Source organism: Orcinus orca, chromosome 21, assembly GCF_937001465.1.
Source record: "Orcinus orca chromosome 21, mOrcOrc1.1, whole genome shotgun sequence".
Taxonomy (NCBI): domain Eukaryota; kingdom Metazoa; phylum Chordata; class Mammalia; order Artiodactyla; family Delphinidae; genus Orcinus; species Orcinus orca.
In genome coordinates this window covers 7,738,045-7,750,951 of record NC_064579.1, presented here as the reverse complement: position 1 = coordinate 7,750,951, position 12,907 = coordinate 7,738,045, and the positions used below count along the sequence as shown (strand labels likewise).

General features: G+C 40.4%; 1 protein-coding gene across 1 annotated transcript in view; it reads left to right on the top strand.

Annotated features, from left to right (window-relative positions):
• The window catches only part of UNC5D (unc-5 netrin receptor D), a 276,418-nt gene that overhangs the window by 157,735 nt on the left and 105,776 nt on the right, over nucleotides 1-12,907 (top strand). The window contains exon 7 of the mRNA XM_049704290.1: nucleotides 446-610. Coding sequence (XP_049560247.1) covers nucleotides 446-610 — 165 coding nt within the window. The remainder of the gene's footprint in view (nucleotides 1-445; nucleotides 611-12,907) is intronic.

The window sequence follows — 12,907 nt, the reverse complement described above, 5'->3', positions numbered from 1 at the left end:
TTCTTATTGAGGGGCTTTTAGGACTTGAAGAGCATTTATTCTGCTCTCTGTTCTAAACCATGAACCCACAAGGAAGCGGTGATTACCAGTGGTTCCTGCACATAGTGTATCTGTCCATCTAAGATGCATTTGGGCATGAAAGATGGGGAAAGAATGGATAATAACATTATTAGCTAACCCAAGGGCATGGGTAATTCAAATATTTGCCCAAATTCAGTAAATTGGTCTCATCCTGAAATAGCAAGAGAATTACGCCACTGCTTTTGTTAGCCTGTCTCTTTAGGAAAGAAACCACGGAGAGAAGATAAACACATATATTATTTTGTTTTTGTGGTGGTGGTGACGGTTTAAAATCCAGCTCTAAGAACAACAGCGGCCCTGGGGTGAGTCTCCCAACAGCTGCCAGATTCATTCTAACGATGGTTCCCTCTGTTTCCCTTTGAAGTGGACGGGAGCTGGGAGGTGTGGGGAGAGTGGTCAGTCTGCAGCCCAGAGTGCGAGCATCTGCGGATCCGCGAGTGCACAGCCCCAGCCCCAAGAAATGGGGGCAAATTCTGCGAAGGCCTAAGCCAGGAATCCGAGAACTGCACAGATGGTCTCTGCATCCTAGGTAACACCTTCTGTTGCACGTCTTCTGTGTCTGTCCAGCATAGGAAAAGAAATGCCATGACCGTTAATTCGGTGAAATAAGTTCACAGAAAACAAAATCTCCCAGAGCCAAGAGAATATGGGTGAAAAGTGTCGAAAAGTAGACAAAGAGATGTTTAGTAGAGGTGGGGTCATTTTAAACATCGTCATCACTGTCAGTTCCACAAATGCGTATGTTTATGATGGATGTAACCGGATATGATCTGAAGATACATGATGAAAGAAAATGAGTTAGGCTTTTGAGCTTAGCAAGTCTTTTCTTTTAGGGGCCAGCATTTTTTGGTTTGGTGAAATTCTGATACAGATCACCATATGCTTGTATTTCTCCCAGGAATTTTACAGCACTATCAAGTGTTTCGTGGTCCTCAGGGACCATGGTTCTGGAACAAAGGGACGTGTTGTGACTGTTGCCTTACAGATGGGGGGAAAATATGGCCCTGAGGAGGTGGGTGGGTTTTGTATCAAATTGGTCTGGCAAGGCAGGAAATAGAATGCTCATTTCAGAACTCCCAAGCCTTTGCTTTATTCCCGAGATTACATTACAGCCATCTTCAAGTGACTGTCTGCCTGGTTATGAAAGTATGGGAGGGTCAAATAGAGGCACATAGAGATTGGTTTTAATTTGGTGCTGTCCTATACTAGCTTTGTGGTCTTGGGCAAGTCATTTAGCTGCTTAACTTCTCTGACTGTAAGTACCAAAAAGTACCTATTGTTGGTTATTGTCAAGGCTCAGTGATAAGATAATGTATTTGAATATTTCGTGGAACAGAATAGGTGCTCAGTAAATATCAATTCCTTCTCTACTTGCCCACTCAGATGTGCTAAGGTGTATTTGATTTTTCTTAGATCCTTCAAAAACAGCAGATTCAGGGCAATACCTATTCTCTAGAACCAGGTTGCCTTCTTGGAAAACATCCAGCAAAAAAGAAACAGTGTAGTTCAATAGTGTGTCATCTTTTCAGGAATATATGTCCTTTTTATTTGGGAAGATTATGGTATGAAGGAAACATCTAAGTTGCATTTATTTTTCTGTATCAATATGACTAGCTGTGCTTGAAAGCACGCCTCTACAAACAGTCGTATTTTCAAAATAAGTCTAAATGGTTAATACATTGAAACATTGAAAGAAGCACTTTCTCATAGCCCATAGTTCCTTTGTTTGCTGGTACTACTGCTGAGTAGCCTGCGTGTGTCAGATACAATACAAGGGTCTGTAACTAAAGGGAACTTACCCACCAGTCTCAGTGATGAAAGGGCCTGCTCTCGAATAAATACATCCCGTCCCCTTCCTAAATGTAAGGAAACATTTTTTTAAAATCAGCTGTATTGATGTCTAATTTACATATGATACAGTCCACCCATTTTAATTGTGCAGTTGGATGAATTCTGACAAACATGTACGGTTGTATACACCATCACAAATAAGACAGAGAACATTTCCATTAATCCCCAAAGTCTCCTCATGTTCTTTTGCAGTCAGTCCTTTCCTCCTACCCCAACCACCTTCTACTTTCTTTCACTTGACATAATGCTTTTGACGTTCCTCCATGCTGTTACCTCTATCAGTAATTAGTTCTTTCTTATTCTTAAGTAGTACTCCATTTGATGGATCTACCGCAATTTGTTTATCCTTTCATGAGCTGACGGACATAGGGTTGTTACCATTTGGGGGCTACCATGAACAAAGCTTCTGTGAACCCTTGTGTACAGATCTTTGTGTGGACATGTATTTTCGTTTCTTTTGGGTAAATACCTAGAAGTGGGATTGGTGGGTCATATCATAATTAGATATTTAACTTTATAAGAAACTTTCCACAGTAGCTGTAATCATTTCAATTTTTACCACTAAGATGTAACTGTGCTAATTGTTCCACATCTTTGCCAACACTTGGTATTGGTCTTTTTAAAGTAAGTCATTCTAATGAGTAAGTACATTTGTGATTTTAATTTGCATTTCTGTAATGGCTAACGATATTGAGCAAATTTTCATTTGTTTATTGGTCATTCATCTATGTTTTTTGATGAAGTGTCTATTCCAGTCTTTTCAAATGTAAGGAAACAACACAAATTCATTAGCAAGAAGTTTAAGGAAATGTGTCTCTGGCCACCCTTGACTACCACCAGATTTATCTGAAATATACCTTTAAGGTATGACTATTTTTAACATGTTTGTAAACATATTCTTCCATTGATTAGGACTGTGGTTAGGACTCTAATCTCATATATCTTCTAAAAAGCTGTTGACAGTATAACTATGTGGCTACTGATTATAGTTTAGATGATCATTAGACACTTTTGAAATATTAGAAATAAGAAAGTACTGGTTGAATTTTAGATGACCATATAATAACCTTTCCTAACAACCAGCAACTGAGCTTGAGCTTGGGGAAAATTCTATGAATGTCAAGCTTCAACCTTGGTTGACTGACACTTAGAGTTACTGATTGAAGACAGACAATGGTTAGCTCCTAATGTGAGAAAGAATTGTTATCAAATATGTAAATATTATTCATTTGCACTTGTATTGTAATATATAGTTATTTTTTAGTTGAGTAAGAGTTATGTTTAGGGCTAAAAGGAATTACCAGCACTAAGAGGATAGTGACCAGTCTAGATCCCAATTTTAAAATCTGAGATATTGTATTCATCAGGGTTCTCCAGAGAAACAGAACCAATAGGATACGTATGTGAGATACAGGCTATAAACATACGCACATACATACATACATATGTAAAGAGATTTATTATGAGAAATTGGTTCATGTTATTATAGAGGCTGGCAAGTCCAGAATCTGCAGAACCAATGTCCCAGTTCAAGTCCAAAGGCTGGCAGGCTGCTATAGAGCCAGGAAGAGCCAATGGCCCAGTTCAGAGGCTTTCAGGCAGAAGTCTCTCGTACTTGGGAAGGATCAGGACTTCAGCTGATTAGATGTGACCCACCCACATTATAGAGGGCAATCTGCTTTTCTCAGCCTGTCCATTTCAGTGTTGGTCTCATCTGAAAACACCCTCACAGACTAATGTCTGACCAAATATTTGGGCACCTCATGGCCCAGTTGTGTTGGCACATAAAATTCACCATCATAAACGCATATGTACTTGGGAAGTCCCAAAGCATAGTTCTTTCCTTGGAGCCAGTCAAGCCGAGGTTCAGGAAATTGCTTTAATTACTGAATGAAACCCTTCTTTGGACATTGCCATGTGTGGTTTTAGTCTCACATGTGCAGTTTAGTGGATATGCTGTTTACATTTTCCAACAGTGGAAATCAAACAGATAGGGAAACAGTGAGGTTTAGAATATGTTCAGCACTGAAGGTTGAGAGCTCTGTGAAATCCCCTCATGAGTTTAAAATGCTGTGTAAGCCTTTCCTTTCTGTTCAATCTATTCGTTCCCCTATTCCCTTTCCTACTTAAGCATGAGTTTTTCTAGCATTCTTTGTCTCTGTAATATGCATATTAAGATGTCTGTCAGACATGATCAGAGACTCTTGATGGCTACAATGACTAAGCTTCGTGATGGAAAAAGAGTGAAGCCTGTGAAATCATAGAGGTGAATGAGATGTATTTACACATCAGTGGGAAAGGGGTATGTATGTATTCTGCCCTTTTAGACAGAGAATGGCTACTCATGTCAACAAAAATGAATAGCATTCTACTATCTCTGCGGGAATCAATGAACAGCAGTCTAGTTAGATGATGCCAACATCACTCTATGCTTCTAGCTGGTACTTCGCCAGGGTGCTCTTGGTGAAGCTAGCTGTGCTCTCAGGATAGAGATCCAGTGAAGGTTTGGTTTGATTAAAATAGCATTTGGCAACAGCTCTATGGAGCAGTCGCTTCCTGAAAGATCTAGGTCATGTTCCAATTTGGGGATTTCCTTCTTTTAAATTTTCTTCCCTTTGTGCCAGATACGACCCTAAAGCAAGTCCTCAATTCCCAACTTGTCTTGGCAGTTACACAAAGACATTGCTCGGCTGTTGGATGACCTACAATTCTTTGCTTTTATTTAGCTCTCAACAAAGCATCTGGATTCCTTTTGTTGTCCCTGAGGGCTGCATTCCTCCTAGAGGTGGAGCTGCCAGCTCTGAGTGATCACTTTAATATTGGGGTATGGTTGTTGCTAGGTCGGTCGTGACTGTAGCACAGGACCTTAGTGTTATGCTGTCACAGATGGCCACACCTAAATGCCCTCTACAAGGAAAGAGATGCCCCAAGACCGGGGAGTGTAGGATTGAGCAGTTGGTACCAATAGCAGTGAGTCCGAGGTTCCAAATGACAAGCATAAACTAAACATCCAGGGCCTTTACGCTAGAACAGTTCTTTTCGAGGAAGATAATTACATGGGATGACCATCGAGAGACAAGAACTTGTGGATCCATGTTTTTTAAGCATTAACATCAAAATCAGGTAGTTTTCTGACCGCTGTCCTTTCTACTTGCTGAACTTAGCTGCTTCTGTGCCGGAGGATCACAGAAATGTCCATGTAAATGACATGTACATTCCTCATTGGCAGGAACAGAAGGGTGGAAATAGTGGGGTGTTTCGTTTGAGTCTGAGAAGTAAGGGGAGCCTGCTCCCTCTCCTTTTTATTCCAGCAGATGAAAAACTAAGGGCTTTGGCTTCAGAGGATTGAGTGAATCTGCTTCAGAGGGGATTAGTGCCTCGATGTGCAGTGAGAACGAAGCCAGAGAGATGTCACAGGGACCCAAAAGAGAGAGGAAATCTTCAAGGCTGAGCTACCTGATAGCTAATCAGTCCTTCTTGTCAGGATGTGAGCTAGGTCATTTCAACATTGACAGTTCAGAAATGGAAAGATCAGTTACATCGTGCTTTGTTTTCATTTCTCCTGAGTTACACTGATAAGAAAAGTTGGAGGTGACAGTTTGGAAACCCCATCAAGGATAAAGATGTCTATACAATAGCAGGTTCAAATAAACATCCCCAAGCTACATCTCATAATCTAACCACATTGTCTGTTGAACTATCTACTTAAGTGACCTAAAGGAAGCACCTGAAAAGGTGAGCCTGTAATCACATCAGAGTACAGGTTGCCTTGGAAGCATTTTCTCATTGTTATCCATTACAGTAATTACCTGGGTCCCTTCCCTGTATTTCTTTAGGGCACTGAATAAGAGAATATTCACTCCAGAGTTAGATAAGTGCATCCGAAACAACTCTTACTTTTTGCTAGTGGTTTACAGAATATCTGTTTCATATATAAGATTATAACAGATGGATGTCCCTTTACCAAAACGAAAACCGTCATGTCCTTTCTTTGGGCAGAGAGTCAGGAATCATGTTGGACTCTTCTAAAAACTTTTTGTTGGATAAGGTCATATTTCAGGGCCTGCTGCACTACATAATTGGTTAATTATAGCACAGTGAAATTCTATATAGCAAAGAAATAAAAATGGCATCAGCAAGATAACATGCTAGCACAATGCATTAAGTTGTCATGAAGTTTCCTACTGCTTGTTAATTCTCCCAAGTAGTTTTAATGTTAAAAACCCATTTCCATTCCATTTGTAGTACATAGTAGGTATTCCTTTTTCCATGAAGATTTTCCCTAGAAATACCCAATAGCTGCCTTTCTGCATAACAAACAATTGATTAATTCAGAGTTGCCTTTATGTAGACAGCATAGAAAATGTGGATATAATATCGCAGACCCACAGGAGTGATAAGAATGTAGATTTGGACATATGTGGTGTCATTAGCAACTTAGCCACAATCTCTCTCCCATGCCCCAATAATACTTTCCCGTTATGAGACCCAATAAGAAGACCAGTGAATAACACGCTTTAACGAGACAGAGTGAAGTGGCTCATAACAGAAGTTTCCGTTGTGCTTAATTAAAAAAGAAAATAGAGATAGCTCAATACTCATATGTCTTAGTGAAAGCATTTTTTTTAAATTCTACAAGGCTGAAACTTTTACTTTTGTGCCTTGTGGTAAGAGGATTTGAACTCTAGTGCCACAGCCTGTGTGGAATTGAGCATAAAAAGGAAAAAGAACGAGCCACATACAGCAAATTACCATGAAATGTCTCTGCTTTGTTATCCACCCTCTGTGGACTTTTCTGCATTTATGCCTTGTTAACAAGAAGATAAAGACATCTGATTGTCTTTTTGAGCATCATCCCCCTTCCAAGTAAGGACTGACCTTCATCCATTGGCCCATTGATGATTGATATGTATTTAGTAAACCACTAAAAATCTATGGCCTCAGGCATAGAAAATAAATTTATGGTTACCAAAGAGGAAAGTGGGGTGGGGGATAAGTGAGGAGTTTGGGATTCACATACACACACTACTGTATATAAAATAGGTAAATAACAAGGACTTACTGAATAGCACAGAGAACTATACTCAATATTTTGTAATAACCTAAAAGGGAAAAGAATCTGAAAAAGAATATATATATAACTGAATCAGTTTGCTGTACACCTGAAACTAACACAACATTGTAAACCAACTATATACTTCAATTTAAAAAAAATCTGTGGCCTTTCTTTTCAACCAGCTCTGAAACAAGGACTTAAGATGCCCTTTTTTTTTTTTTTTTTTTTTTTTTGCGGTACGCGGGCCTCTCACTGTTGTGGCCTCTCCCGTTGCGGAGCACAGACTCCGGACGCTCAGGCCCAGCGGCCATGGCTCACAGGCCCAGCCGCTCCGCGGCAGGTGGGATCCTCCCGGACAGGGGCACGACCCCGCGTCCCCTGCATCGGCAGGCGGACTCTCAACCACTGCGCCACCAGGGAAGCCCTAAGATGCCTTTTGTGATACAGGAAATTTTCCCTCTGTCATCATCATCTCTTTATTTCTTCCCAGACATGTGCCACATGTACGTAGTCATGACAGAGTAACCTACATAAAAATTTCCTTCTCAGCTAATAGAAACCAATGCAATTATTCTGTTTCTTTCTTCTTCTTTTTCCTATTCCTATCAACTCCCCCTGACCCACTACCACCATATTTCCATATGAACGTTTACACTGGGCTTACATTCTTTTGGTGGAATTGGACAGGAAGTGCTGTCATACTCCAGAAACATGTCTGGAAGATTATTTATCTCTGAGGCATCTTGTTAACTTTGTTCATTTTATGAGAGGAATTGAAATAAAACATCTCTCCTGTAAATAGGAAGGACTCTAACATTAAATTTGGGCAGCTGGAGAACAGGATACATAACTCCATATCACATTACTTAGAGAGGGTACACACGGAACACACATCACATTAGAGAGAGAGGAAGAAGACTAAAACAAAACCAAACAAAACAGAACAACCCCAAGAAAACCAGATAGACAAATAAGAACAGATCCCCGTGACAGTGTAAACTGGAGACAGAAACCCCAGTAGAAAGCTTAAAAACATTTCTTAAGGACGGGAAATTTTAGCCACAGGGCCACATAGTTGATGGGAATACAAATTCATTACAAAGAAAAGAGAAATATTTTGTAGATGGCATCCCCATCTACATAGGGAAGGCACTGGCTCCTAACTGGGGATTGCGAGAAGGTACAGAGGTTGAGTTTCCATGAGGGCTGGCCCAGGATGGGCCTGGGTTGAGCTAGCATTGAGAGCAAAGGCTGAATGGCCTTCCAGCGTCCTCTGTGATTCTGAGTTGAGATGTTATTCTCTTTCTGAAAAATTAGAAATGGACATGAACCTAGAATTGAGAGAAATGAATGAGCTGAGCCTATAGGATTTGAACATTTATCCTATAGGTAACAGGTTGAAGAATCCGGGCTCTGGCGTCAGATTGCTTGAGTTTGAATTTCGGTTGCAATGCTATGAGCAAATTTCTTCATTTCTCTAAGCCTAAATTTATTCCTCTATAAAATAAAAGTTATAATAGTGTCTATTACAAAGGGTTCGTTTTGAGGAGGAAATGACCTAAACCATGCAAAGCATTTGACATCTGTAGTAAGCACTCTATTTGTGTAAATAATAATAATAATGTGTGTGTCTTCTAGTAAAGGGATTCCTGTGGCAGAAAAAGTGTGTTTTCCATGTTCTGTGGAAGAGTTGACAAGTGACACTTTAGATATTTTGTTAAAACATTTCCTAATATATCTGACTAAGATAGTGTCTAATGAAATAAAATGTGCTTCACATTAAAATCTATGGGACACAGATTGTGTTCTTTGTATGAACCAGTTCTGAGGGGTAATTTGAGACATACCGTTGGTTGGAGGAACACGGTTTACAAGGACCCTAACAACTCATGAGGATTCTTCAACTTGGTGTCAGACCAAAGTGTCAATATCATTTCCCAGAAACGTCTGAGAAGTAGCTGAGAGAACAGCTCTTGATTTTCCAGTCTTCCTTTGCAGGGGGGATTTAGTTATGAGGAGGAGACAGACCAGGTGATCTCTGAGGTCCCAACAAGTCCTAAAATTCTATGATTGTAACAACTAATTAAAAATAACTCAAGGGGAAGGCCCAGGAGAGAAGCCTGGATGGTCCCCAAGTGAGAAAATCATTCTTCATTATACTGAGAGCTTCCCTCGTGTTATGAAATACACATGTTCTAACAATTGTGTTAGAAAATAAATTTTCATAAAGCAAATTCTAATTTGTCAGCACACATTTAAAGATCCTTTCTCACTGGTGGGGGAAAAATCCCCCACACGCACTACTAGACCATACACAGTCTCCACATCCCAGGGTTATCGTCCTGGTGCCGGCTCTTCTGGATCAATGGTATCTGTTACATGTCAACACTTCCATCATTCGACATTCCCACATCCCCAGATTAGCGATTTGGGCATTATTTTTTGTATTTTTAAAAGCTATCTAATAGATTTGGTCAGTAACTAATGATATCCAGAGTCAGGAAGTTTCCAAAATTTAGGCTTTCTGTCCTATAAAACAGACTCTCCCCATTTCAGCAGTTCTGTGTATTCCAGATCCTACCTCTGCAGTCTATTTAATCAGGACTCCACAAAACCCTGGGTAAGAAATATGAGTCTGGATTAGAGAAAGATTTAATGTCTGAGATCATAGAGTGGACCAGCCATAAAAGAAGCGGCAAGAACCCAACCAGGGAAGTGATTTCAAACAGAGTGATCTACTCCTGTAAAGGATTCAGTGCTCTCTGGGGTGTGCTGAACAAAGTGAATTAATAGAGGCGGAGGAAACGTCTTTGTTTTGATTCTATATTTTCTCCTTACGTTACAAATCAAATACGTGTGTGTCTTCAAGAGCATTGAGACATGTGATCCAGAAAGCGAAGATGATATGAACATCACCAGCATACATTATCCTTAACCCTGGCCTTGTCCTTTTTCCAGAGAAGTGTCAGCATCCTCCTAAAAGCCCCGGCCTTGCATACCTGTGTTTGGGAGAGGACGACATTAGTGTGCAGTGGAATAGAAAATTGCCGTGATCATTTAGAAAGAGATCATGGGGTAGGGAAAAGGGCTCTGCACCGGGAGTAAGGAGTCCTAGGGCTTAGTTCAGTTGTTTTGTTACTAGCGTGTGACCTTGACAGATCTCTCACCATCCCTTGCCTTCTGTCCATAACTATCAAACGGGGGCGGGGGTGGGGGGAGGCGGGATACGGGGTGCTGGGTGATCTCTAAGCTTCATCTCAGTATAAAAACTTGAAGTCATCATGATTTTACAGATACTTGTCTTTTAGCCAGCTTTGAGGAGATATTCTAGTTCAGTCACACCTAAAATTCACCGTTTGGATGATGAATATGCAGGGTGATAGGGGGACATCTTTTAGATCTGAAACAAAGGTAACCCCCTCCCCTACCCAGCAAAGCCGGTTGCCAGCCACCCCTAAGAACTGAGTCATCAAAGCAGGCCTCTAGCATCTGCTCCACTCCCTTCATTGAGAAGCTACAATGTCCTAGGAATTCATACAGAAATTAGGAAATTTAGGGACCCTGACTTTGTAATGATCGTGATTGAAAGTACATACAAGGCTGAGTAGCACTCATCTGTTCAACAAATATTTATTGAGTACCTACCATATTCCACTTACTGTTCCAGGCACTGAGAATAGATGAAAAACACAGATACAGACTCTACATGCCTGAGGCCTGAGGAAGCTTAGAATAAATCTACAAGTCAAAGATTCACAATTCAGTTTCTTTTTCAGCATTTTTTTTTGGTTGCTAAGTATTTCTTTAGCAGTCAGTGAATAGTCATCATAACACCCTCCCCAGTCTCACCACCCCCACCCCCAATCCATTCCCTACCCACACCTCCCTGTGACCCAGCAACTAAAGGGACCGCCCTGGACACAGCAGAAAGTCACCATGACCCTATGTCAGGGCTGGTGCTCACACTGACAGGATGCTTCTAAACTATTTTTAAATAATTTGAATATCACTCCTCCCTTAAGGTAAGGCAAGTGATCGTGATGACGTTTACCAATAGATTATTCCCTTAAGCTTGAATTATAGACCCTGAACATTTATGGTTAGTTTTGAGTGAGTGTGTATGTCTGTATACACATACATATATTTTCCTGTTGTGGATAGAAGGGAGGGAATCAAAGCAAAACAATTTACAGCATAGAAGAATTTTAATATGCATCTTCCCTCGGAGCAGAATTGGAAACAGTGCATTTTATCACTTTGAGGCCAATTGCCAATAAGAAAGTCTTTGCAGACAGATGCTTAAACATCTTTGCTGTAACCCCAAAGCATACTGTACCCTGTATATCCATCATAAAAACAAACTAACCCACAGTGAATCGGTGGGAATGGACAAAGGTGGTAGGAAATCTAGACATTGAAATGATTTAGTTCAAAAATGAAATATGCAAATGCCCCTTGGGAGTATGGTCATTGTGGATACTTATTCATCTGAGTTTAGGACATACAAAAGACATTCCTATAAGAGACGTCAAATTTGAAAGAAGGAAGAGGGAAGACGACATCATCTCATGCACACAAATTGTGTGATCTGGCTGAGGGGCAATTGTGGAAGGTCTTTGTCATCATAAGTCATATCCATGAGCTGTCTCTTGTAGTACCCATCTGATTTCCCCTAATTAATACGATGGGATCTTGAACAGTTCTTTGGTAGAACATATTAATACAGCTGATCTTCATTTACTGATATACATCTCAGATCTTACGGGTTTTTATTCAGGTGGAGGGTTTTGTCATTCAGTCCTGGAATTTCTCTAATTACCCAGATAGATATCTCTGAGGAAACCAGTGATTCCTCTAACAGACGTAACCAACTGGAAAACCCTGGGAGGAATCTCTCAAAACCTCCTGTTCTCTGTACTTGTCCTGCATGGATGGATGTGCTCAGAGTGCATTTTTTAAATTTTTATTTTATGTTGGAGCATAGTTGATTAACAATGTCGTGTTAGTTTCAGGTGTACAGCAAAGTGATTCAGTTATACATGTATCTGTTCTTTTTCAAATTCTTTTCCCATGGGGAGGGGTAAATTGGGAGTGTGGGATTGACATATACACACCACCATATTTAAAATGGGTAGCCAACGAGAACCTACTGTAGAGCACAGGAAACTCTGCTCAGTGCATTTTAAAAGGGGCAGTAGATCTTACGATGGTCTATACAGGCTGGGAAGTGGGGAGAGGAAGCAAGAATTGAATTAACTCAGTAACTTGGGGTAAATACGGTCTCTGAAGAGTCATTTCTGAGCAGGATCTTTAAATTAAAAAAAAAAAAAACCCGAAAGAAAAACGCAATGCAGAAATTAACAACTGAAAAGAGTGAAAAAACGAGAGATGTGCTGTGTTTTCCATCGCCGGAAGAATTTCATGGTTTTTACAAGAGCTGGTCGTTGTGTTCCTGCATGTCCTACAGCCTTAGTGAGCTCTCACCAACCACAGGAGAACAGAATAGAATCCCTGCTTGTCATCTTCAGTGTCTGCCTGACACGTTCAATCACGGTGGTGTTGCCAGTGAAAGCAGACCTCGTGTTTATCTGATTATCTGCTAGTGCTAATACAAAGCAGGTCCACCAGATCCTGGGATTTCCTGCAGCTTTGGAGAGCATGCAGAGGGCTTCTTAATTATTTCTGGTTATGGGAGAAGAGGGAAGGCATGAGTAAATGAAACACACTGATAATCAATAACTTCAACTTTTTTTCTCCCAATCAGTAAATAATCAAGCAAATAGCTTTTCATTTCACTTCTCCTGCTACTTTTTTTCTTGCCATGATCCTCTGTTGCAGTGCCAATTATTTGTGAGCTCATCATTTAAATATGATCTTCATGTTAGGAGCCCATAACTAGTGGTGATGACAAAAGTATAA